Raw genomic sequence first — 27,186 nt, 5'->3', positions numbered from 1 at the left:
AATGGAATGCTGAGACAACAGTACAAGATGACAAGGGAGCACCTGTGTGTTCATTCAGTGTTTCTTAAGCCCCAACTCTGAGCAGCAGACACTAGTCTAAGCCCTGAGAATACAAAGGTATTTGGGTTTGGGTCTCCTCCCTTAAAGGGCTGGTATGGAGATAGATGCAAAATAGGTAAGTGAAGGGAAAGGGGGAAAGAGGAGCTCTCATGGGAGGCTTATAATTGCCAGCACTCTTAAGTAGAAACTATTGGGAAGTTAGCCACGTGAGTCCCAGAACATAATTCAGGATGGCAAGTAACAGTGAAATTAAACATTTGGTGAAAGAGTTGGTACTCTTCAAGGATGTGGCTCAAAACTTCTCTGCGCAAATTCCCAAATTATAACCTTGGAGTTTCCGGGAGTGTTGGGAACGTCCAGACAGAGAAGAAAGCCCTAGGGGATCATTTAAGTTTCATTTTTGAAGAGCACAAACTTGTTTTCCAGGTAGGGCAGATGCTGTAAACAGCAGACAAATGTGCTTTCCCTAAGCTTACCCCTAGTTCCTCCAACTCAGACGTCACAATGCACATTAATCTCCAACCCATGGTGCTACAAAACAATTGGAACCTCAATCACTCCTACCCAAAATGTTTGGACTGTGGCTTCTGAAAGTTTTCCACTTACTCCTGTGTATGCCAGAGTCATTAGTGGTTGAAACTAGGAAAACAGATTGTGGGTTCAGTGTTCCTGGAGTTTGTCACTCTCAGTGTGAAGAGCTCCTATTCCAAATCCAATGACTTGACCCCTCTCCCAAGCTATACTGGGGGCATGGATGGACAGAGAAGAGGGTAAAGTGGCAAGTCTTCCTTTTCTGTAGGGTCTTGAAATGTTCTGCTTGGTTCAAGAAAGGACAGCATCAGGTTAGGTTCTGTTTGGCTTGGGGAAAAAGTTTGAGAGGAGAAAAGTCAGCAAAGGCTACTGACAGGAAAAAAAAAAAAAAAGCAATGAACTAAATTAAGTTAAGGGCAGGTGGCACACTGGATGAGTGCCTTTTGCAAGACTAAATTACATGGCAGCTAGCCCAGCCCCTCAGTAACCTTGGCAGAGAACATCAGATCATTTTCCCACAAGCATGAGCCGCACTGTTTTCCAGTGTTACTAGTCACAAATATGCTTCTTCCAGGACAGGACACATGAGTTTTCCCTCCCGGCCCTTCATTCCTCCCTGGTATCATTGTGATCCACTGAGGGAGATTGTTAACCCTTCTCCTAGAATTCTCCTGGGGCTCAATAATCCCATTTCAGGCATTTTTTTTTCCTTATTGAAAATCTTTCTTATCATTCTTTTCCTTTCTGGATTTACCACATGCTATGATCTGGCTGGTTTCCATTTAACTGTCTTTAATGGGTAGGAGAAAGCATGTCAAGTCTAACTTTGTCTTTTAATGCATAGTGTGGCTGCAAGTTTACAAGAATGTTCCTCTGATTAACGTGGGAGCAAGGAGGCCCAAGACTTCTTTGTTTTGTAAGCCAAATAAGTGACAGAAAGTAATATGAAGTAACGTCTGGCAAGTGAAAGTAACCAAGATTATATCCAGATCGATGAAAAGAAAAGCTGCTTTGATGGGCAGAGTTACACTGGAACTGGAAGTATAGAGAAAAACATAGACCAAGGAATGATTTCACCTGTACCTACTCTGTTGGTCACTATGAACAGCTTGGTGAGGGAAGGCAAAATTTATGGTAATTGACAGATGGATTCAGTTGGAGCCTGGGTCAAAGGTGTTGCTACCATTGAAACTCCTAAAACCCAAGAACAAAAAGAATCCAGCACCCCCTCACTTTTTTTCATGATTTCTCATTAACCCTGGGAAAGAATTCAGCACCTCTAAATTTATCACAGAAATTAGGATAATGTCTGACATTGCATCTTTCTATTGGAAAATAATTTAAAGGCAGAATTACCTAATATGGGAAACCACACAAGGAGTCTCTGGGATTTGGCAAGTACATAGTGCCTGGACTGGTGTTGCATCTTTTGAGACCAACCCTCCCTGAATGCCAGAGAGGGGCCCAATTCTTGCTGTCCTGTACTCTCCCCAGAGTGGCCAGGAGTCCTGGATAGTCCAGGACATTCTTGGAGAAAATTCCAGTATTCTTGCATAGTATGACAATGACCTAACACATTTCTGAGCTAGTTTGTAGCATTCCAGGCACTACACTAAGGAGAATCTCAAGGGAAAGGGATGGAGAAAGGTCAAGTCCAGTGCAACTGTGCTCCCTGAAACTGGAACCATGGGTCTGCAAAAGAATTCCAACACATCAGATGATTAAAGAGTCCATAATAGCTTCATGCTGTTTTATGAGGCAGCAATCAACTTCCAAGAGTATAAGTGAAAAGACTGAGAGAAGCCAAGTGAGAACCAATGTATTCTCACTGACAGAGGCAAAGCCCCCAAACACTTGTTAAAACAAAGTGTGTTATGATGGCTGAGACGAGAATGCATGGGGGCGGAAGTTGTAGAAAGAGAAAGGATTCCATGTGCCCAGAACAGGCAAGGGTCTTAGGGGTGTGTGGAGAGACTATCACAACACTTTTCCTACTAGATGATGGAAGGCACACTGTGGAAGGAAAAGACTGTTTTTTAACCCTAAATAAAGCAGATAATAAACCTCCAACTGAAATATAATTTTACCAATCTGGGAAAGACGTAATTTCTAAGTGCAGCACTTTCAGGGTCCACTGGATGCTTTTGATTTCAAACACAGGGTACCCGTTCTATTTCTTGGACAATTTTACATGAAGAAAAAAACAGAGACTGTATCTTTGCCCATGTTGCATGCTCTGGGAGGAATGGTATTCAGTATTCACCACAGATGAACATCTGACCACAGGAAAAACATGTCATCTCACTACTGTTCCCCTCCTAAAGCAGAGCATGTCGCTCTGAGACAGAGAGAGACAGCCACACAGAGGCACTTGTGATTATGCTGGTAACTGAAACTTTCCCACGTCCTAACTGGATGCCTGGGATGGGGGCAGTAGAAGAGATAAAGCAGAGGCAAGATGAAGACATTTTTGTCACAGAGAACTGTAACGATTCTAATACAATGAGGAAGCAGGAAAGCTTTATTACAAACCTTACAAGAAATTTAAAAATATACAAATGTATGTATGTGTATGGCTATGTGTATGTAAATGTGTGTGAATATGTGTGCATCAATCTCCTGGTCTCCATCCCACAGCCCCCTCTTGTTACCTATGACTGTATGAGGCCTGCCTTACATAGCCCATGAATTTCTGAATTCTCTCCATTCTGCATCATCTATACAAGGGACCTGCTATACACCTGGCACTGGGTGAAGTACAGGAAAGGTTCAGACAGCATCCTTGCCCATCTGAGTCAACTTGGCTCACTGAAGGGTGGGGAAAGAAGCATATTAACAGTCATTATAGCATAAATAATGGGCACACAAAAAAAATCTTGCTTGGTTATTGAATCTGGTAACCATCTTTCTGGGAGTGAAACAAATTTCTATCATGTGTCGAAGCATGAGGACTTGTAATGATCATATAATAATTGTCAGGGATTATTCTGTCTGGCAAGGATGTCTAAAAAATGACTTAGTATTTATTTTTTAAGTTATGAAGCATCATTATAACCCATGGCTACAACTACCATTCTTGATTTCTCCTTTTTTTGCTGAGAACAGAAGAATGACCTTAAGTGACAAGAAACAGGGGTTAGGTTAAACATACAGAAGTTTTTTTTGGTGATGTTACTTAACAATGGAAGAGACCACTCAGGATTTGGTAGTGTCTCCTCTCTTGGAGGACTCTATGAAAAGGAAAATATTTACCTTCACTAAATACCTACCCTAGCTCTGAAGGATGCAGGAGCCTCAGAAGCAGAGGAAAAGAGCTAAGAGGAAGAAACCCCAGAAACATGTTCCTGATTATGTCACCTTTAGGGTTAGTTCACTGGAGATTCATCCAAAGCTATAGCCTCACAGAACACAAAGGAAAAAGCACTTCCTTCCTGAAAAACACTTAAACTCACCTTGCTGGCTTGGCAATAAACCAATGTCTTCTTTTCACTGTAGGCAAATCGCTTGGAAGAGGGGCTTTTGGGAAAGTGGTTCAAGCATCTGCATTTGGCATTAAGAAATCACCCACCTGCCGGACTGTGGCTGTGAAGATGCTGAAAGGTATGTGTGCTGTCGTTTGGCTTTTGTCTGACTCATAATCTTTACACATTCCCCAACTTTTGGTGCAAATTGAATATAGGAATAAACACAGCTATTTCTACTCTGGCAATATCACTTTCTTCTACAGCTCCCTTTGTTCAAGGAGTTTTATTTTTTAATTTGCATTTGTTCTTTTTAGATATACATGACAAGAGAGTGTATTTTGACATATTATATATACATGTAGTATAACTTATTCTAATTAGGATTCCATTCTTGTGGTTGTACACAATACAGAGTTTCACTGGTTGTGTATTCATGTATGAACATAGGAAAGCTATGTCTGATTCATTCTACTGTCTTTCCTATTCTCATCTTCCCTCCCCTTCCCTTCATTCCCCTTTGTCTAACTTCTTCCTCCCCCACCCCAAGGTGTTTTAGATTAAGCTCACACTAGCTCAGAATAAACCTTGTCAGTGCTAACAATCCAGAACTGTCCATGGGAAAAAGATCTCTGTCACCTTAAGATCTCTCTCTTCTCACATTTCAGACTAGACTAATAAGGACATACGCCCATTGTAACCATAGGTTCAAAGTGTTGACATGATCCACTATGACTGTAATGGAAACTTAGCTGCACATCACAAATCCCAAAGGCTTAGCTTGAACTTGCCCTAACTATAAAGTGAAACTAGAATGCTAGAACAACTTAACTGATCAGAACTGTAAACTAATTTATACTGCCAAGCCCTACCAAAAAAAAAAAAATTTTTTTTCTTTAGAAATTAAATTTAAAAAGTCAAAGTATATCTAATGTTGAAAAATACATGATTCAAAAAAAAAATACAGGATTGAAAACTCAAAGGGCAGTCTTTAGCTTTCCAAAGTCTCCAAGATTTTGCCAGGATATTCTGAGGTACGGGAAGCAGTGGGACCAAGTAGGTACTTAGCATGAGCTTGAGGAGAGAGGGTTCAGTGCTTAGGGAGACTTCCAAGGTCTTACTCCTAATCCACCACTGCCACCACTACTTCAGAAGCTACAGGTAAACATTTTTTCCACCTCAGAAGGCTGTCCTTATCAGAGGAAAATTGATGAAACTCTATGAAACAGGGAGAGAGCAAGTTTGGACAACAGGTACCAAAACTGATAGAAATAGTAAGTTCCAGTATTCTACAGCACAGAAAGGCAATTATAGTTCACAACAACTTATTATATATTTTATAAAGAAATAAAAGAGATGGGCTGGGTTGTGGCTCAGTGGTAGAAAGCTTGCCTTGCAAGTGTGAGGCCCTGGGTTCAAACCTCAGCACCACATAAAATAAATGAATAAAATAAAGCTTTTGTGTACATGTACAACTAAATATATTAAAAAAAAAAAAAGAAATAGAAGAGAGGAGTTCAGAGGTCCCCAACACAAAAGAAATCATAAATGTTTAGGGAGATAGAATGCTATTTACCCTGATTTGATTACTACACATTGTAAACATATATCAAATCACATTATACTATTATGTGTGCTCCTCAAAAAATTGCTACAAAGAACCTGACAGCTCTAATTTGAAAGTAGATTGTGAAGGAGTTTCGTATCCACAATCAGGACTTTTGTTCGGGGTGGACTACCCAGATGATTACAGGCATTTCTGTGAGAATATCAATGCCAGCATGCTCCCCCAACCTCAGATGCTGAGGAGAAGTAGCATCAATGTGTCTATGTGAGAAGTAATAGACTAAACACTCTGTTAGGTTGAATCACACAAAATTTCTATTTTTCTTATTTTCTCTCACCAATCTTCTGAGGTAGATATTATTATTCCAAGTTGGTAGATGAGGCAACATGGTCCAGAAAAATTGGACAGCCTCTGCAAGGCAGCATAGCCCTTAGGGCAGAAACAATAAGGTCTGCACCAGCATTGACTGAACTGCTCTTTCCCTCACAACACAGTGCCACAAGAGCAGGGAACAGAGACCTAGCCTCCTGGAAATTGGCCCATTGCTCCCAAATCCTTCAAATGATCCCTGTTCCATTTCCCTGCTTACTTTCTCTTATCACATCTAGGAGGCATGTCTAATGTCCACACTATTCTATCACACATCCAAGATCACACCTGTGGCCCTGCCTAGAAATGGAACCATCTGAGCAATGGTTCTCAAAGTATGGTCCTGGATAGCTATGTCAGCATTTCTGAGAAATATATCAGAAATGTGAATTCTCAGGATTGATGAGTTGGAAGGGAAAAGATTCTGACTTGAGATCTCTTTTAAAGACTCAGAGAATCTATGTCATACAGAAATCATGTATGTATGGGGCTGGGGTTGTGGCTCAGTGGTAGAGCACTTGCCTAGCATATGTGAGACACTGGGTTCAATTCTCAACACTGCATATAAAATAAATAAAATAAAGATCCATCAACAACTTAAAAAAGAAATCATGTATGTAATCTTTAACATATCTTCCCTCCCACTTTTTTTTTATTGAAAAACATTTCCAAATCACCCACCCTGTAAAATTCCTAAAAATTTTTTTTCATTCAGCTTTCTTGCCTAATTAGTTGGCCATCTGCTTGGGGGGAAAATAGAAAAAGCAGAATGCCAAACAAAGGCCATTAGTAAAAAGCTCTTTCAAAGTGTCCCTGAATAAAACCTTAACGTATTAGGACCTTACATCCATGTCTGAAATGAGAAATCATGTTGCGTATTTATCCAAAAATATTTGTTGAGCATCTACTGTGAGCCAACGTAGCCCAGTGGGAGGCTTCTGGAGTTTATCTAGTTATTATTAAAAAATGATTTGTGCTTATGAAATACCACATCAGTATCTTCCATAATGTTCAGTATACACACCACCTTCAGTACTGTGACAGAAATACTTACACATGGATACAGAGTTTCTATTATAGCATTATTTGTAAAAGCAAGAACCTGTAGATGGATGACACACAGGCTTTCAATTACAGCAATATTTATAACACCAAAAACAGGTAGACAGTTTAAATGCAGGAACACTGTTAACTGATTAAAAGGAATATTTTTTTAAAAAAGCGACTGGCCCAGCCTTGACAAACACAGAATAGAAATAATCTCTGATATATTAAAAAGAGGAGAAAAAAATTAAATATATATGACCCAATTTATGTAAACCCTCAAAAAAATGAGATTTCATTTGGATATATATAAACACATAGGAAAAGATCGGAACTCAAATTATCAGCAGTAGCTACTTTTAGGAAGGTAAGTAGGCTGGAGTGACTTGCACTTTTTACTTTAGATCCTTTTACTCCTTATATTTTTGTTTTGTTTTTTCTTTGGGGGTTTTGTTGTTGTTGCTGGGGTTTGTTTTGTTTTGGTGCTAGGGATCAAACCCAAGGCCCCATGCTCTACCATCGAGCTTCCTCATATCTTTTTACTCCGATTCATATTATTGGACTATTTCATTGCCACAATACTTTACTTTTATATTTCTAAAAATAATTTTAGAATATTGAATGCCATAGAAATTAACCAATGAGAATAAACAGAAGAAATGCAATTTAGGCTTTAGACTGCTAATTCTCGGACTGATGTTGCTTATCCCTGAGTGAGAATGAAGTTAGTCTAATGCTATGTATCCCCACAACCTAAGATAACTCTTGTGAACTCCAAGTATGAAAGAATATAGGAAGAAAATAACACACTGCAAAGATGTTTGCAGAAGCAGCCATCCTGCCCTTGTCAGGCCCCTGGTGCTCCTCTGTGACTCCCCTGAGGACACAGTGAGACAAAAAGGGGAGGTGTGGATACATCCCCTGCCTGGAGGGTTCTCACTGCACCTGTTTCTGCTAGAAGAGATGCCTTTGGAAGGTACTTTCATGAAGTACCCAGCTTTTGTGTCAGCACACTGCTAAACACACTAGGTCCACCAAGAGGAAATGTCCAGTGACTAACCCCACCACAGCTCTAGGCCTCACTGTAATCAAAAGGATGTTGGCTCGGGAGGGTGGGAGTAATAAAAACAGTTCAGAGACTTAGCCTTTCTGCAGAATGTAGTAGGGAAGTTAATGAAGCGACCGGCCCAGCCTTAACAAACACAGAAGGCAGGAATGCCGCCACCAGCGGAAGGAGCCCCATTGTCTTCTTGCCCTGACTCTTCCTTGCTTCTCACACAGAGGGGGCCACAGCCAGTGAATACAAAGCTCTGATGACTGAGCTCAAGATCTTGACCCACATTGGCCACCATCTGAATGTGGTTAACCTGCTGGGAGCCTGCACCAAGCAAGGAGGTAAAGGAGAAGTGGGGTGGGTGCTGATCCATCATCTCCCATACACAAGAAATCTCACACACAGCTTCTCCCTCACCTCCAGGAAAATGGCTTCTCAATAGATCCAGAAAAAATAGTCTATCCATTTATAGAAAGGTACTCCCATGCTAATAATGCTTTCCCAGTACAGTTAATTCAAAATTTGGAAGAGGACCTCCTTTTAGATCTCCTTCAAGAGGGTCTAGGTCAAGTGGAAGGCATTTTTATTTCAGGATGACTAAGGTAAAGGTGTAAAAGAATGAATCACTACTGGTGGGATACCAGGAGGAAATAATGTGGGAGACAAACAAAAGGGCCCTTCCCTTCAGACCCACCATGCAGATAAACTTTATATCCTGAACCAAGGGACAGGAATAGGGTTGTGCCTTTTGACTCAGGGCTCCAGAAAGTTCCTGGAGACCTTTCTTTCCTCCTCAATGGCAAGGTCAATGGTTGGGTGTAGATGTGGACTCACTGCCAGAAAGAAAGGTGCAAAAAAAAAAAAAAAATTGTGCATACAAATGTTCCCAATGTTCCCAGTGCAGGAACTGGGGGGAAGGTGCATTGGGGAAGACGGTCTGTTAGGAGTGGTAATGGGTAGAAAGAGGAGTTGAGGGATGGAGAGGCCAGAAATACAGTCCTAGTCCCACCTGCTTCTTCATTATCCTTGATGAGCTTTTCTCCAGTTCCTGCTGCGGCAACCTCATTGTAGTTGCCTTGGCTCTGCACCTATAAAATGCATCAGGGCTAAGGAGACCACTCACCTCCTCAGAGGCTTCTGAACCCTAGGCAGTTAGCCGTCAGTAATGAAAGCACCTACTGGGGCAAGAGAATTGCTGGACCCCTGAGACGAGATTTGCCGAGTCTTTTTTCTGGGTGGGGAGATGCACAGCTCTACAGGGACTTCCACTCTGGTACCCTGAGGAAAGAGGAGGTGCTGTGAGGATTCCTAACAGACATTTTAAAACCAGAAAAGTCCTGATAGTAACAGAAAACTACTCTACCCGTATGAGCTATATCCTCGGACGCCTCGAAGTGGTAGAGAGTCTGGGCTTCCGCGGGGCTTGCTGGCTACCAGCACGCAGCCAGCCCGCTGAAGCAGTTCTCCGCCACTTCCGGTTAGACCCGGAAGTAATCCTAGTGCTGCCGGGGGAGCCTGGAGCAGGCAAGAGCAGGCCTTCAAGCCACATGTGGGACTCATGGGGCAGCTGGCTCCCTTCCCGACAGCTTGCTTCATTAGGCCAGTGGGCAAGCTATGGCCAGCCAGACAGAATGTTTTGAGTTTTTTAAATAGATGGGGCAAAAAAAAAAAAAAAAAAAAAAGGTTGAAAGGGATGGTATTCTGTGACGTGGAAATATATGAAATTCAAACTTATAGGTTCTTAAAGTTTTATTGGAGAACACTCGTACTCCTTGAGTGTATTAACAAAAGCTGATTCCAGGTTACAAGGGTACACTTGAGGAGTTGGTTGGCCTGCAAAGTCTAAAATATTAACTATCTGGTACTTTACTTTGGCCTGCAAAGTCTAAAATATTAACTATCTGGTACTTATCATCCTCTGCTTTACTGCCTCACAAGTCCCAAGGCAAACTCAGTGTAGATACCCCCAGACACCAATACTGGGAAGAGACAGAACAGGTAGCCTATTTTCTGCCCTGGGAGGGAAAAAGAAACTGCTGAATGGTTCTGGGGCTGGTGTGACAGTAACCAGAGCCCCTCTTGCCAGGGTCTGGCTAATGGATAGAGGGTGCCTGGCATTTGCCTCTCTGTTCCTTTCTTTCTTCTGCTTTCCCTTCCTGCTCCTCCTCACACCTACCCTCATTTTTTATTGTATTTTTGAAACCCTTCTCAGGTTAAATTGCAGAAGTCATAGTGCTCATTCACAGCCTCTAAGTTGCATTTCTAGATCCAATAATAAAAGACCGGTTGGTTTGTGGTTTCTCAGTCCAACTGAAGGCTGACCAATGGCTGATTGACTTGGTGTGACTGAGCATGTGCTATTTTGGCTGCAGGGCCTTTGATGGTTATTGTTGAATACTGCAAATATGGAAATTTATCCAACTACCTCAAGAGCAAACGTGACTTATTCTTTCTCAACAAGGTAAGGATTTTAAAAGTAGCGTTCTTTTTAAGGACAGCAATGGGTTCCCATTTAGGCTGTGGCAGCATAAAGCAGGAGAAACCTAGTTTGTTTCATTAATGAAATTAATTAAAACTAAAAAAAATTAATTAAAACTCAATTTCTGCTCTTCTTTTTCAACATATTCCTTTCATGCTAATCTGTCATACTCTCTTATAGAGAGTGCAGACTATCATTTAATACCAGTGTATGCAGCAATAATTGGAAGTTACATGTACTAGCCATCTACCTAAATTCCTATTGAATATCTCGATAATTTTCTCTAAAACACACACACATGAAACACACTTACGTACAAACATACACGTGCACAAATTACTTAGGTTTTTTTGAAAATGATTAAATATAGTTGCCTTCGTTTATTAGAAATTAAAATACTAAGAGACTTGTCTAGTCACCAGTAATGGGACCAGAGATTGAAATCATTCTGTTTACTTTCTACTGCTCTTTCTCCTACCTCTGACACTGTTACCACTCATGGCATCCCTAACTGACTCTGAATCAGACCTATCCATGAAATAAATACTTAGGCCCAGTGACATGCACCTGAAATTTCAGCAACTCCAGAGGCTGAGGCAAGAGTATCACAAGTTCCAGGCCAGCCTGGGCAACTCAGTAAAACCCTGCATCAAAATAAAAAGTAAAAAGGCTGAGGATGTGTCCCAGTGATAGACCACTTGCATAGAATATGCAGGCCCTACATTTAATCCCTAGCACTAAAAACAAACAAACAAACAAAAAACAACAACAACAAAAAAAAACCAAACCTAAGTTCTGAGAGCAAGCAAGACTTAAGAAATTACTGACTGAAGAAAAAACAACTTACTAAAACTTTGCAGTGTGTTAAATGGCACCAGTACTGTGTACTTCTTTAGACTAGATAAGCCAGGGGACAATAATTCAAAATTATTTACTAGTAATCATCAACAATAATGATAAAAACTTGTAGTGTTGAAGTTAAGCACTTGGACTCCAGAATCAGACTTTCTGGATTTAAATCCTGTGCCTTCCTCTCACGAAATCTGGAAACTTGAGCAGATTACTCAATTTAACTAAGGAACTAACAGTTGAACCCAACTGATGGGATTGTTGGGAGAATGAAAATCTCTCCGTTAAGAACTCAAATAAATTTTAATAATCATCATTGCCCCAACGATCGAAAGATTGAGCATTAGGGGTGTGGCTCAGAGGTGGTATGTTTATCTAGTATTTGTGAGGCTCTGAGTTAAATCCCCAATACTTCGGGGGTGAGGTGCAGAGAAAGATTGGTTGTGTCCAACTTAATGCCACCGATCTATATGTGGATAAAATATCAGACATCTAAGGATGATGCCCTTTTCTGTCATGTGTGCAAGTCTTCACACACATATAAGAACCACTGGACACAGCCAGGAGCAGTGGTGCATCCCTAAAGTCCCAGCTGCTTGGGATCTGAAGTAGGAGAAGCACTTAATCTTAGATGAATACAAACCTGGGAAACATAGTGAAACCCTGTCTCAAAGAAAAAAAAAAATTACCAACCAACCACTGGACAGCTGACCCATATACTCATCCCCCAAGCTTTGATCAAACCAAAGACACAGGTGTTCTACTAGACTGGCAATATGTATGCAAAAATATATTTTCCTTGGTTTTAAGCCAGACTCTAATTGGAATCTTGAAGCTGAAAGGGATCCTTGTAATCAGCTAGTTCACACTCTCTCTTTTATATATATATATATATGTTTATTTTTTGTAGTTGTAGTTGGACACAATAACTTCATTTATTTATTTATTTATTTATTTTTATGTGGTGCTGAAGATCAAACCCAGGGCCTTGCACATGCGAGGCAAGTACTCTACCGCTGAGCCATAACCCCAGCCCCTAGTTCACAAATATAGAGGTACTCAAAGAACTCACATGACACATAATTACCACAAAATGAAGTCAGGGAGAGAAAGACTGAGCTCTCTTGATTCCTCTTCTAGGGTTTTTCCTATGCACCACACTGGATAAGGTGGAAAAAGAAAATGTGGACAGTCGTGCCCTGTACTGAGAACAGTGCAAATTCCTTTCAGTCTGAAAGCCCTGGACTGGGTTCAGGAAGAGCTAAGGCAGCAGAACACCCCAGGGACCTGGGCAGGATGGAACGTTTGGGTTCGTGCGTCCTTTGTTTTGAAGAGTTTGCTTCCTTCTCTGGCTATATTTAATGATTTGCCTCCCTGTGCAACTTGGAGGAGCTATGTTTTTGTGGAAGACCCACTGCTATCTTTCACATTTAGAACCTAAAGGAATATAAAGAGAAAGTGAAGAAAAAACAAAACCAATGACTAAATTGAAAATAGAATATATTATTTTCTAAATTCACTAAGATCCTTAAATATTATTAAGGATAAATTTGCTATTCTGCCAGAGTTCAAAAGTTAAGTAAATTAACCTTTCTTTAACAGAGATGGTTACTGATAGACAACAGTGAATATACCATAGACTGGGGTCAGGAAGGGAGCAGTGAGCTTGGTGGCATATCCTAGGAAGTGACTTCTGGTGGTTGTGATAAAGAAGGCTGCCCAGAGAGTTTCCATAGAAGCTGATTCCTGAGTGATCTCTGGTAGTATTTTTCTACCCACAACATTGCCAACAAGTTTCCTGCCTTCTGTTGTGGGAAGGGTCTGTGGAAAACACAATTCCAGTTCCTAGCTGAGCAGAACCAGATCTCACTGCCTCATGAAGACACAAAAACAAATAATTATATTTTTACCTGCCTTCAGGAAAATGTGGTGCCCTGGGCTGAAAGCAGAGCAAATTCCCTTCAGTCCTGAAATCTTGGACTGGATTCAGAAAGAGCTAAGCCAGGAAAACCCCCTTGCAGGGTGGAGGGGTCCGGTGGTGGTGGGTAGGTAGATATTCTTTCTAAGGTCTGCCTCCCTCCTGCAACACAGGAAGGGCTCCTGTTCAGGGGCCAGGAACCTCAGTACCCTCTACACTTAACAAGGTTTGTTAGAGCTGTCCCACCCAAACCTCCCTCTCTGTGTCCTCTGCTTGCTCCCATTGTGCCCTCTGGTGGAAGGATCACTCCTTTTTTGTGACATTTCTAGAAAAACCAAGGGAGTGTGGCTAATCCTAGCATTACTTGTGTGCAGGTGGATCAAGGAACACCAGTGAACTTCAGCCCCTCCCAACCCCTATTTCAGTATTTCCATCTAGCATAAACCAGGCTATGTACATGATGTAGTCCTAAAGCCACTGGACCTGCAAGTTTCTAGTGTCAGAGTTTCTAGATGAATGTCTTGTTTCACATGAACACTCAGGACCTACATCTCCTTTCCTGAGCCATAGTAGGATGATAGAATTTTTCAAATGAGGAAGATGAAACCTAGAAAAGTAAGCTGACTTGTCCAAGATCACATGATTAATGGCAAAGCTAGCATCCAAACCAGGACTTGGATGCCCCATCCAGGATGAAGGGCCATGTCTAACTCATAATAGGATAGACCTGTATCTTTGTTTTAAATGGAAGCCAAAATTAAGGTTCATGTTCTTTCCTTTCCCAAGGGAATCAGAGAAATTGGAAACTACAGCCTTCTCTTTATAACTTCTCTCGGGGATTACAAAGTGAAGCCTCCAGGACATTGAAGATCCTTTTCATATCATCTGAATGATGATAGAAGTATCAAAGTTTCATCTCTTTCACAAGATGGCATGTGCTATATAGAAAAGTTGCTAAGGGCACAGACTCAGAAGCAGGCCAAACCTGGGTTCAGATTTTGCCATTTGCCTATTGTATGTGCCTTTGATTACTAAACCTCTCTGAACCTGTTTTTCCACTTTAGTAAAAACTACTTCATAAAGTTATTTGGAATATTAAATATTAAATATATGGGGTTGGGGCTTAGCAGTAGAACACTCGCCTAGCACATGCAAGGCCCTGGGTTCAATCCTCAGCACCACATAAAAATAAATAAATAAAATAAAGGTATTGTATCCAACTATAACTAAAAAATAAATATTAAAAAGAGAAAAAAAAAGGTATACTGGCTAATACAATAAGCATTCAGTGCATACCAGCTGCTATTAATTGTCTTTTTTGGGGGGGTGGGTGGGTACTGGGGGTTGAACTCAGGGGCACTTGACCACTGAGCCACATTCCCAGCCCTATTTTGTATCTAAATAAGACAGGATCTCACTGAGTTGTTACCACCTTACTTTTGCTGAGGCTGGCTTTGCACTCACAATCTTCCTAGCCTCAGCCTCCTGAGCTGCTGGGATTACAGGCATACACCACCGTGCCCCCCCCTCCTATTAATCTTCTTTTATCTGGCCTAAGATGCTATCTAGAAGCTCAGACAAGAGTGAGCAGATCCCACAACTCCAGCAGTAGCCAAGGCACCTGCCACCATCAATCCGTCACTGCTAATTCAGTATCTATCTTGTGGAATGACATTTTCCAACTCAGGTGATTGCCTGTTAGAAGGACTAGTGTCCCCATTGCTGTGCTGGGGCTCCTTTCACTGGTGTTCTTCTTCATCTGTTCTAAGGATGCAGCATTGCACGTGGAGCCTAAGAAAGAAAAAATGGAACCAGGCATGGAGCAGGACAAGAAACCCAGACTAGATAGTGTCACCAGCAGTGAGAGCTTTGCGAGCTCTGGATTTCAGGAAGATAAAAGTCTGAGTGATGTTGAGGAAGAGGAGGGTAGGTATTCATTCCTTCCTGTCCTACAGTCTGAGATATTTTTACAACATACTGTGCATCTCTGACATTTTTTTCTTATTTATCACCCTAATAAACATCCGTGGGAGACTTGAAGGGTAATGTCCTGAGGAGATAAGATTTGAATTAAGATTATTTACAGAGTTACTAATTTTGACAGAGAACTGTGTGATTGTCTCCCCTCAGGCCTTTTCGTTTGGCCGGGTCATACCCCTCCCCCATGCTTGGATCCATGGGCTGGAGGCCTGGAAAAATCTCTGATGTTCATGTTGAAATTCAAATGAACTCTGATCCACTTGTTAGTTTGTTTTATGTTTTGCTAATGTTGTTCTAATAAACTGGGATTTAGTGGAATAATAAGAGCCATTACAAACAATTACAGTTCTAATGCTTTGCAGATTCTGATGATTTCTACAAGCAGCCCATCACTATGGAGGATCTGATTTCTTACAGTTTTCAAGTGGCCAGAGGCATGGAGTTTTTGTCTTCCAGGAAGGTCAGCTTATCTCCTTACTATTTTTCTTCTTATTAAAAAAAAAAAAAAAGCAGGAATAAAGTGAAGTTTTATTTTTAAATGTTTTGTTTTACAAAATAAATAATTGCTTAAATTTATTTTTAACTGATACATTAAAACCTAAAACTTGTATGTATTATCATATGATGTTTTGATACATGTTTACATTACATAATGTTTCAATCAAGTTAAATATATTCATCTCCTCAGTTATCTTGTCTTTATGGTGAAAACTTCCAAAATCTTTTCTTCTTTGCCAGGCATGGACACATGTCTCTGCTATAAATCCCATTTTCCTAGTATTTGCTTATACCTATGTCCTTTAGTGTAGAACAAACTCAACCCAGGTGCCTGAATTTGTCCTGCTATGAGGAGTTTTGAGAATGATAAACCTGGGGTACCAAAGAGTAGAATTTAATACCAAGAGATTCAGATTGGACAAATCCAGCAACCATTCTCCACAGTACCCTCTGGCATGTTTTCAAAATTGGTCAGAATCCCCCAGAGTACAGGACTTCCCTGGAGAGCATCTATCATTCCATCTACAAAGGGTCCTCCCACAAATCCACAGCTGGATAAAATCTGACCCCCACCAGCCAGAATAAAAGGTTATGGGGATGTTTTGCTTGGTGGCGAAGCTCAGATTGCCACCTTGGTTCACCAAGATGCTGTTTGCAGACAGTAGCCCACCAGAGTCAGAGCATTTCTTGACTTTCAGGTCTCAAAGGACTTATATTTGTAAAGAAATGCTTCATGTTTATGGTCACTCAGTGTGCGCTGAGAGTGGCTTCCTTCACAGCATGTGAAATGAATCTTCAAATTAAGAATAATGACATTGAGGAAGCACAGGAAATTAGATAGTTAGACTCAGGAAATGAATTGATTATGCAGTTGTTTTATTATAGTGCATTCATCGAGACCTGGCTGCGCGAAACATTCTTTTATCTGAGAACAACGTGGTGAAGATTTGTGATTTTGGCCTTGCCCGGGATATTTATAAGAATCCCGATTATGTGAGAAAAGGAGATGTAAGTCAGCTTGATGTTTATTTGTCTCATTTATACCCTGTCATTTTAAAACCACAGACCAAGGCCCTTGGTAAATATTTATACTTCCTCACCAGTAGTCTCTGAAAACTGTCCTGTGCTTACTGTGCAGTCCAGAAGAGCCATAGAGCGCTTGTATGGGACTTCGAATAGCCACTGTCTCCTGGTTCTATTGGCCCTAATCCCTGGCTTGGTACGGGTCCTTTCTGAAGCACTGCCTGAGGCTTGCTAACCAGAGAAGTGTTTAGTTGGGCCCTGGTAAGGCCATATCATTCCTTGCCTTGGGCTCCTATGGGAGTTCCTTGTACCATTGAAAAGAACAGCCTGGACTCTTTCCCTCAAATAAACCCAGATGATTGATTCAGCAGGTGTGTGTACCTCCGGAGAGGGTGGGGTTTATCTCCCTGGGAGGAAATTGATTACCTCCCCTGTATGCCTTCCATGCCTAGCATCTCCCTGCTGGCGTACATTGGCCCCCTTCTCCATGTGTTTTTGAACATAATGTTATTTGTCATTTAGTGGGTGACCTCCTGTGTCCTCTGTGGGTAACCTCTCTTCTCTGACCTCTACCATGAGGCTTTCAGCTAATGTCTGAGCTCTGATGACTATTCTACAGCTACAGATCACCTAGAAGTCTTACTCAACCATTTTGCTGGCCCCACCCCCAGCCTCCCTGATTTAGTAAATTTGGGGTAGGGCCTGAGAATTGGCATTTGTAACAAGTTTCTAGGCTGTGCTTACTTAGCTGTCCAGGACCATACTTTGACAACTACTACTCTGCTGTCACTTTTTAAAGGAGGGGAAAAAAGCAAAACTTTCCTTGGAGACCTGGTCTTCACAGATGATATCTACCTGTGTTATAGTCTGTCCTTCTTTTCTGTCCCTTCTGTGTCTCTTTCAACCCCTCCTTGCTCCTCCCCCTTCCTTTTTTCTTTGTCTTTCCATTATCCTGTACTTTTGCCAGTCCCCATCCATCCAACTCCCGGGCTAACTCACTGGGATTCCTGCTATCTGGAAGGGAAGGAAAATTTGTCTGCAGGCCTGAAAACCAGCCATATAGTCTTCTAAGTACTAAATACTTGAATATTAAATTACCTTTCTTCTTCAAATACCTTTGCCTCTTCTCTGTATTGAATGACTTATTTGGAGGGAGTGGGGGAGCTAAGAATTGAACCCAGGACCTCACACATGCTGAGCATGTCCTCTACCACTGAGCTGAGTCCCCAGACCCCATACCATGACTTTTAAAATCCTGTCTTTTTGCATAGGAATGCCTTTCAGACTTTTCGTTCTTAGGAAAAATTCCAGAAAATCATCACAAATTTTCAGGATGTCCTCTAATTCAGATCACTCTTTCCCAAGCCTTCAGTGTCCCTGTGGAATGCAGCCTCCTCCCCTTCTCTCCCCCTCCAAGCGGAGGAGGGCAGGAGGATTTCTTTCAGAACCATGGAGTTAGATCTGAGGGGCTTAGTAAACATTCATCGCCTTTGGAGGGTTCGGAGTAGTGTGCAGTGCAGTCTTCTAGCATAACACTGCACACCCTATGAGTTTTCTCTTAGACCATAGCTGCTCTAAGAAATGATGTCTGGGCCAAGCATTAATGTGAGAGGTGATCCATAGGCACCTGAGTTGGATGCTTTGTTTTCATGATCTTCTTCTCAAGCCTGCCTTGCCTTCTTCCAGACCCGACTTCCTCTGAAATGGATGGCTCCCGAATCCATCTTTGACAAAATCTACAGCACCAAGAGTGACGTGTGGTCTTTTGGAGTGTTGCTGTGGGAAATCTTCTCCCTGGGTAAATTTGGAGGAGGGAAGAGATCAAACAGCCTAGAAATAAATGCATTCATCTTCTGTCAAGCATCCTTTGACTAGACACAACCTTGAGATCAGCACTCAAATTGCAAACTGTAGTAGGGGCATGGATCCTGGTCGCCTCTCAGTTCAGTCATGATTGTGTGTGTGTGTGTGTGTGTGTGTGTGTGTGTGTGTGTGTGTGAAAATGGCTTTACAAACATGAACAAGGTCAGACAGTAGAAAATCTGGAATCAAGTCTATCTTTCTCTGCCCTTTGCCCCCTTCTCCATTGCCTCAGACACCCCCATGTCTAATGCCCTTACCCTTTTCCTCCCCGTAACACCTGCTCCCTCAGAATTTCTTCTCAGGAAAAAACCTGATAAGCACAGCTGAAACGTGGGGAAGGTGTCTTTAGATAAAGGAGGCATCAGTTGGTCCACTGCATGCCATGGGGGCTGCAAACCTAGTTGCAGCTGCAGCAGGGATTGCCTGCAGCTTGGGGCCAGTGGTGATGCTGCCTCCTATTCCACATCCACCCAGCACTCCCGGGTCTGGGTGCTGGTTTATAAGAGCCAGAGAGACCCAGCCAAGGTAGTTGTACAAAAGACAAGTAATAGACAGTGCCACATCCCAGAAGGGGACAGGAGTTTCTAAAGGGGGTGAAGACGGGATTTGAGACCTGGTGAAGTGGTGCATGCCCATAATCCCAGCAACTCAGAAGGCTGAGGCAGGAGGATGGCCTTAGCAACTTTGCAAGACCCTATTTCAAGATTAAAAATAAAACAGACTAGGAATATAGCTAAGAGCTTAAGCACCCCTGGATTCAATCCCCAGTTAAAAAAAAAAAAAAGACAGGTTTTGAATTGGAACAAAGGGACAGGGTCCAAGGAAGCAGACAGAAAGAAAAAGGAGCTGTCTTTTCAGTGCCTCTGATATTAGCACATGACACAGCCCTACATTGCTTTATGCAAGTAAACTATAAAGAGCACTGGTTATATAGATTCTGCCTGCAATTCACCCACTGAGGGTTTCTAGAAACCTTGCTGGAGTTCTCTTATTCAAAAGTGTGCATAGAACCCGCATCTGCTCCCAAATACATAGTAATGATGTGAGGCCTCCCAAACACGAGTTCTAGCCAAGAGTCTTATGGACTTTGCCAAAAATTTGCCTTTCCTAGCAAATAAAAGTCATCCAGTAACATCCCTGGTTTCCTGTAAAGTGTAAAAATCATTCCCCTGCTTTCGATGACAGGCACCTGTAGCTTCCAGTCTTTGAAAGCCACTAGGCCTTTGCAGTGACACAGTGCCAGCACTGCATGTCTCCCAGCTGCTTCCTACCAGCAGTAATCACAAGAAAGTGCAAACACATTCTGAGATAGACTAGGTTTGTGGGCTGGAACAGAACCGACTGGGAGGCCTTACCCACTTGTACACTCAGTCAGGGATCCCCTTAAAAGGATTTGCTTATAGGAGAATCTTTGTCACGCTGGCAAAGGGCAAAGTCTAGGTGCCTCTGGAACCTTCATCTTTGCACACTCCTGACCATGAGCAGCCCCCAACCCATACCACAGAACCTTGTTCTGGAGTTCAAGACACTCCCCCTTTAGGCCTGTCATAAATGTTAGTCCCCAGTGCTGTAAGACTTAAAATCACTATTACTGGGCTGGGGATGTGGCTCAAGCGGTAGCGCGCTCGCCTGGCATGCGTGCGGCCCGGGTTCGATCCTCAGCACCACATACCAACAAAGATGTTGTGTCCGCCGAGAACTAAAAAATAAATATTAAAAAAAAAAAAAAAATCACTATTACTGAGGTAGGCCCAATCCATTAAATAGCCTAGTCCATTGGCTTTCTAAAGGTCACTAACCTGAGGAATGAGACTCTAGTGATGGGATTTCTTGTGGGGACAGAGCAGGGACTCTTCATATTATTCCTTCCCCTGACCAAAGAAATAGGAGCAGCCATAGGAATGACATAATACACTAAATACCATGAGACCAAACAGTAAAGTATGTGTCCGTGTTGCTAACCTCCTCTGTGTCCTACCCTATGTTGACATCCACTTCAATCACCATGTTTTATTATTCAATCGTTATGTACAATTACAATGTCTTACTACTAAATATTACTTTAAAGGGAGGAAAGAAACACTGAATTGTCCCCTTATGGTATTTTGTGCCCTGAAACTATAATGTGCCTGTGTGTCCCCACTCTGTCTCCTGCAGGTGGGTCTCCATACCCAGGAGTACAAATGGATGAGGACTTCTGCAGTCGCCTGAAAGAAGGCATGAGGATGAGGGCCCCTGAGTACGCAACTCCTGAAATGTGAGCCAGCTTCCTTCATTCCTCACCACAGCACCTCTGAAGGGAGTTGATGTGTTAGAATCCCCATCTTGAAAGATGCAAACAGTTATCCTTTTCTTGAGGGTTCCCTGTACTCAGCCTCTATTGGGCCCTTCTGTGCTGGGAGTGTTTTCTTGAAGTGGGATACACTGTCCTTGATTCATCCCACTATTTCCTCCTGACCACTGGCATGACTTTTCAAGGCTCTAGCTGGGAACTGAAGTTAGAAATTTAGTTTTTAGGTATAAATCCAGGCAAAAACAAATAGACCACCCAATAAGAGAATGCAAGACCTTGACCGCACTCACTAAGTGGGAGCCTAATGAGCTAAATCACCACATGGTCAAGGACCGGAAGTACCCTTGACCATAAGTCCAATGGTGCTACAGACCCACGAGAGGCATGCTTTGGACTGTAGGACAAGTAGTGTAGGAGGGGGAAAGAAGAATTCTCTGACCAAAGCTATGATTATACTCCACAGAAGGTGACCTGGGCAATGTACCTTCTTTAAAATCCTTTAGAAATAGGCTCTGCTGCTGTCTGGACACTGAAGCAGACAGCTTCTTGAGGTGCCTTCCTGCTGAACTGTCCTTCTGGTGACTCTAGGAAGGTGACAGGCTCTGTGTGAAGGCTTTCCCATTGTTGGGTTGTACTTGCTCGCCTCTCTTGTGCACTCTTTTCCTGAGACTATGTGCATGTTTTGCATTTTGAGGCCTGATCAGGAATGTGATGACACTTGCAGTTTTACGGAGCTGCTGACAAGGACTTGGGCCTCTCTGAGGCGGCACCGCCTTTCCTGAGCAGGCAGGCACCCCCCCACACATCCCACCCACACAATGGGGTCCTGTCAGAGCCCTGGGATGGCCTTTGGGGAGGAGACGGGTAGTGAAGGAAGCGTGGGCTTGGCCAAAGGGCAAGGTTGCTGGCTCTTTCCTTCATCATCTTGGGATAAGGCTAGGTCAGATCCTGGACAGGGAGCTGGATGAGAGAGACAGAGGATTCAGGCGTGAAGGCAGGACAGGGGAGCAACCTGCGAGCAGGGAAGAGGCAGGAGATTGTTTTCATCAGTCTTATATCGTGGCCTCTTCAGCAAAGCACAGGAAGTTTGAGGCAAGATCTCTTTCTGGGGCTGCAGAGTGAAATAGGCCTTATGGATTTTCACTTTCTTGAGTCCTTTAACTCAGTGGTTTAACATGAGATCATTTTGCACTTTATGCTTTCCTAAATGTTTTCCCCATGTAGTCTAATGTGAATTTCCCACAACCTTTAGGATCAAGTAGGACAGATATTATAATCTGAATTTGACAAGTATCAAAACTAAGACTGAGAAGTATGCCCTCTGTCATCTAAGTGTAGCAGAGAACACAGATTTAGAAACCAGCCTCCATACAGATTTCCTGGACCACAGGGGTTGTTAAATTAGTAATACATCACACATTCCCCAGCAGAAATGGTACTCTGATATACCCATGCGTGCTATGCATTAAATATGTCCTTCACTTTTATATAATCTGAAAATCATAAATTCTCAATTACTAACAATAATAATAATTGCAGTTATTTTTACACAATATTAACTAAATGTTTATTTAGTGCTTATAAGCGGCAGACACTGTTTTAAGCACTTTTAATGTATATTAATTTGCTTCATGTTCATGACAACTCGGTAAAGTATGTGATTCTATTAACTCCATATTACAGATGAGAAAGCCAAGGCACAAAACATTGCTAATCAGTTGAGCAAACTCAGTCTAAGTTTAGAGTCTACAATATCATCCTACATACCAGTAGGATCTGTTTCCAGTTCTCAGCCAGGTTCTGGTCCAGAATAACTCTAGAGGTACAAAGTAACCTCCACTTTGGACTAAAGATTCCCCTAGACTTTATCAAGGCTTCAAATCTTTATATAAATTTCCTCCATGTAGCCCCTGAGCCCTAAGCAACTTATAGACAGGGATGTGGTTTCTCAATTCTGGGAAGAAGGTCAAAAGAGTGGAATCTAGAAATGAGAAACCACAAATGAAACTAGAAAACAGCCAGTGGTCATAGGTGGTCCCTGTTGCTAGTTTATTTTACAAATTTTAAAAAGTAAGATGTGACTTGGTGAGGGGCTGAGGCTGTGGCTCCGCAGTAGTGCACTTGCCCAGCATGTGTGAGGCACTGGGTTCAATTCTCAGCACTGCATATAAATAAATAAAATAAAGGTCTGTCAACAACTAAAAAAATATATTAAAAAAAGATATGACTTGGTGAAATGTTTCCTCAGAAGGCCAGGATTCAGGCCTTCAGCCATTTTCTCAAGTAAGTGAAAGCTGATGAGGTAATCTTGTTTGTTCCAGAAGTAGGAAGGGGTGAGAATAAAGTACATCTTCTCACAACTGTGATTTCATGACCTGAACTTGGCCTACAACGGTGTGCACTTGGGAACTTGGGTGATAGCTTGGAAAGGAAACTCTTCCCACAGTCCCTCACCCCAACTTAGGTGCAACTGGTGTTTCTTTACTTCATTAAACCTGTTTACTTAGTGGTGAAAACTGTATAACTGAGTGGAATCGTTGGTTCCTCGCCCAGAGCCTATTTAGTCAGATGCCTTTCAATAAGGGACACACTGATGTATGTTTTCTTTTTTCTTTTCCTTTGGTGTTTTCTGAGATGATTTGTATTGAATTGTAGATTGGAGGAGTGGAATCTAGAAATGAGAAACCACAGATGAAACTAGAAAACAGCCAGTGGTCATAGGTGGTCCCTATTGCTTATTTCAGTAGAGAAGCAAGGGCAGTCCTGCTGGAGACAAGCTGGGGCTCTGCTGAATGAAATAAGCCCCTTGCTCCCTGGGCTCAGCCCCCACATGCTTGCTGGTTCAAGCCTTCCTTGCTTTTGCTATCTTTATGGATTAACTAGGTATATATTTAGTATTCTTCCAACCACCTCCTAGAATCTGCCTATTATTAAAAGTAAAAGAGCCTTGGAGGATTAGGCTTGAGTTAAGTAAAGCAGAAGCAGGCCACCCCTGCCACAGCCAGTGTACCCTAAGGGGAGGCACCTCAAATTTTTATCTAGTGCCCCCCCGTCTCTGTAGTATATATTTTTGTACCTACAATTAATTAGTAAAATGTGTAAACTTACCTTAAAATGAGGTTTATGTAGAGTTATATACACTGTGTGCCTTGTGCTATTTATTTCTGCCCTTTTTAGCAGGCAGCTTCTAACAGGTGGGCCCAGGAACTCTGAATTGAGTGCCAGGATTTAAAGCACTCAGGAGAAAGTATCTTGAGCCCTTCATCAGCAGTACTATGGGTCAGGGAAACTTGGGACCTTCGGTGCTTGTGGCTACCTGTCCTGTGTCTCTCAGAAAGGAAGGAAAGTAACCCAGAGTAGGAGAGTTAGTGGTCGCTTCCTCATTTCCCTTGTCTTCAGTTTCTATAAATTGCAGCAGAGCCCCACATTGGCCAATCATCATGCACTCCACCACAGCCCCTGGAGTCAGGGGAAATAGGTACAGTAGGAAGTACAGGGGCAGAAGGGACCTAGAATCCCCTTCTGAGAAGTCTTGGATGAGGATTAAGGACAGGAACTCATTAAGACCAAATATCTGAATGGAAGATTCTCCTATGATCTTTATGAGCTCCTGACCCTTAATCAAAGACTCGGGATATCAGTCTCGTTAGATACTTATTAGAAAATAGAGCCCAAAATTTCATCAGAAAGCTTTCTTCCAAAGACTGGTGCCCAGGAAAGGTGTCTAAAGACCACATGGTACCTCCAGACCCTGAGGTACCTAGAATTGTTTTCTTGGTTAAACCAGAATACTGGGACAAACACCAGACCCTTGGGATACATACACCTGGAACACATTGTTTGCCTCTCAGAAGTATTGTTAGTGAATGGTTTTTCTTTTGTTAAGACTTTGGCCAACATGGAGATACATTATACACAGCAATCCAGTGAAGTCCTTACTGCCTAATTGGTAATGATGTTAAAGGAAGTCTAAGAGGACTCCCTTTCAGATTTCAGTGCTAGGAACAGCCACACTTCTTATGAGTACCCAATTTGTTTTTAACTCCTAGCTACTGTGCATCATAAAATTGATTATTTCTTGGTTATCTTCAAAGTGTTCAGAATCCTGATGTAACTTTTGCATATGAACTTTTCCCATAGTTTTACCTTTTTTTCTTGTTTTTATTTTACTTTCCTCCTCATATTCTTCTCTTCTTTAAACCTTTCTGTATTCTTACTATCTTCATTGATTACCTCATATACTTTGAAACAAAATAGGGATATACGAAAGAGAGCTACTAAAGGCACACATCTGACGAGGAAGAGGGGTAGGATGACTATTGGAGTTTCCCGGACTTTTCCCTTAACAACACCCAATTCCCAGCCCTATGATAATGTCTGCAATGTGGCTGAAGAATTCATGGAAGGAGCAGAGCTGTCTCTTCCCAGAAACTAGTCTAACTTCCTTCATGAGATATTTATGAAGTATTTTCTGGCCAGATCCTGCACTAAGTGAGGGTTATGGAGATGAGGTTCCAGACTAGTTCTGACCAGTTCCAAAGTCCCAACCCATTTAGATTTTGATCAGCCTCAGTCAGAGTCATCTCTGATCCAGACGATCTTCTGAAAAAAGAAATAACTTAAATAAGCATTGCATACAGAACAGAGAGAGCCCAAAGAGAATAAATCCTTAATCCAGTGTGCGTGTGGACCTCTGGCATATGTTTTTCATAGAGAGGAGTAGATAGAGACCTCTACTCCAAGCAGACATGACCAAGAAATAAGCCCAATATCTTTACATCTAAAGTGATGGAGGAGAAGAATCACAGAAAAAAACCTGTTGAAATTGGAATCACAGAATAAGATTTGGCCTCTGAGATATTAACACAGATGTTTCAAATCCAGAAGCCTGGCTTGTACTTTTTTACCTTAGTATTGAGAGGCCAGTTTGTAAAGGAGCTTTGAAATGCTGGGCAAACAATAATCAGCCATACACAGGAACCTTGCACACAGTACAAGGAACAACTGAAGTCCACACTTTTGGGGACCTTTCCTTTGGGAAGCAACCTGGGTCAGGTACCCAGCACCCCCTCCTGTATCTGATACAGAGCCTAAAATCAGAGAACTGTGAATACTTGAAAGTATATTTATTGAGATGTTGGCTTAAAATGACTTCTGTTACTACCCAAGAATGAAATAGGAATTGCCAACTATTCATCCATGGTGTTTGCAGCTGTTTTTAACTTTTAGGACACTGTCCTGATTTTGAGAGTGAGTGTAAGAACATTCCACTTCATATCCAACTGCAAAGAACAGCAGCGTTTCCTTTCCAAGAAGCTGTGCTTGATCCATAGGACTCAATCCTTCCATTCTGCAGAAGCCACAAGCACTCCAAAGAACCTGGGTCACAAGAGCTCTGGAGGGTTGGTTTGTAAGTGGGCCTTGGTGGACTTGTGCTCCCACTGCTAGCAAGATATGGCCCATGCTGCCTCTTATGTGTTGGTGCTACAGACCCAATCATAATAATGAAGCAATATCACTACTATAAAAAGCATGATCGATCGATCTATCTATCTATCTATCTATCTATCTATCTATCTATCTATCTATCAGAAGAACAGCCCTCATTTTGCAAACATGGCAGGCAGTCTATATAAATATATCCTGCTCTTCAGCTCTTCCTCTGTGCTTTCACCCAACAGCTACCAGATCATGTTGGACTGCTGGCACAAAGACCCAAAAGAAAGGCCACGATTTGCAGAACTTGTGGAAAAACTGGGTGATTTGCTTCAAGCCAATGTACAACAGGTAAAACTTAATTTATCTAGACTCTCATAGGCCAAATGCCTTTGAATGTGGTCAAGGGGGTGTGTTTGTTGGTTGTTTTAAGAGCTCTTAATAGAAAAGATGAGATCAGCCATTAAAAGTATGTCTGCACACAGAATTACCCTCTCAGAACACAAGCAAGAGTGGGCAAATGACATAGCTGAATTTGACATGATGTTTTACAGATATTGGTTGAAATAGAAATCTGTGCAATTAGAGTTCTGTCATTGCTATTTTAGGATGGTAAAGACTATATCCCACTCAATGCAATACTGACAGGAAACAGTGGCTTTACCTACTCAACTCCTACCTTCTCTGAGGATTTTTTCAAGGACAGTATTTCAACCCCAAAGTTTAATTCAGGAAGCTCTGATGATGTCAGGTAAGATTTT

At 42.0% G+C, this 27,186-nt stretch overlaps 1 protein-coding gene across 1 annotated transcript in view; it reads left to right on the top strand.

Moving 5' to 3' along the window:
- Positions 1 to 27,186, top strand: part of FLT1 (fms related receptor tyrosine kinase 1) — a 169,955-nt gene that overhangs the window by 131,512 nt on the left and 11,257 nt on the right. Inside the window, exons 18-27 of the mRNA XM_081300650.1 lie at positions 4,087 to 4,191; positions 8,314 to 8,427; positions 10,459 to 10,547; positions 15,102 to 15,258; positions 15,675 to 15,772; positions 16,696 to 16,818; positions 18,520 to 18,631; positions 20,854 to 20,953; positions 26,671 to 26,776; positions 27,034 to 27,176. Of these exons, the coding sequence (XP_081156776.1) occupies positions 4,087 to 4,191; positions 8,314 to 8,427; positions 10,459 to 10,547; positions 15,102 to 15,258; positions 15,675 to 15,772; positions 16,696 to 16,818; positions 18,520 to 18,631; positions 20,854 to 20,953; positions 26,671 to 26,776; positions 27,034 to 27,176 (1,147 nt within the window). The remainder of the gene's footprint in view (positions 1 to 4,086; positions 4,192 to 8,313; positions 8,428 to 10,458; positions 10,548 to 15,101; positions 15,259 to 15,674; positions 15,773 to 16,695; positions 16,819 to 18,519; positions 18,632 to 20,853; positions 20,954 to 26,670; positions 26,777 to 27,033; positions 27,177 to 27,186) is intronic.

This window comes from Spermophilus citellus (genome assembly GCF_964194105.1).
Source record: "Spermophilus citellus genome assembly, chromosome: 1".
NCBI classification, from domain to species: Eukaryota; Metazoa; Chordata; class Mammalia; order Rodentia; family Sciuridae; genus Spermophilus; species Spermophilus citellus.
The sequence above is the reverse complement of the archived record's forward strand: the minus strand, read 5'-3'. Positions and strand labels throughout refer to the sequence as shown.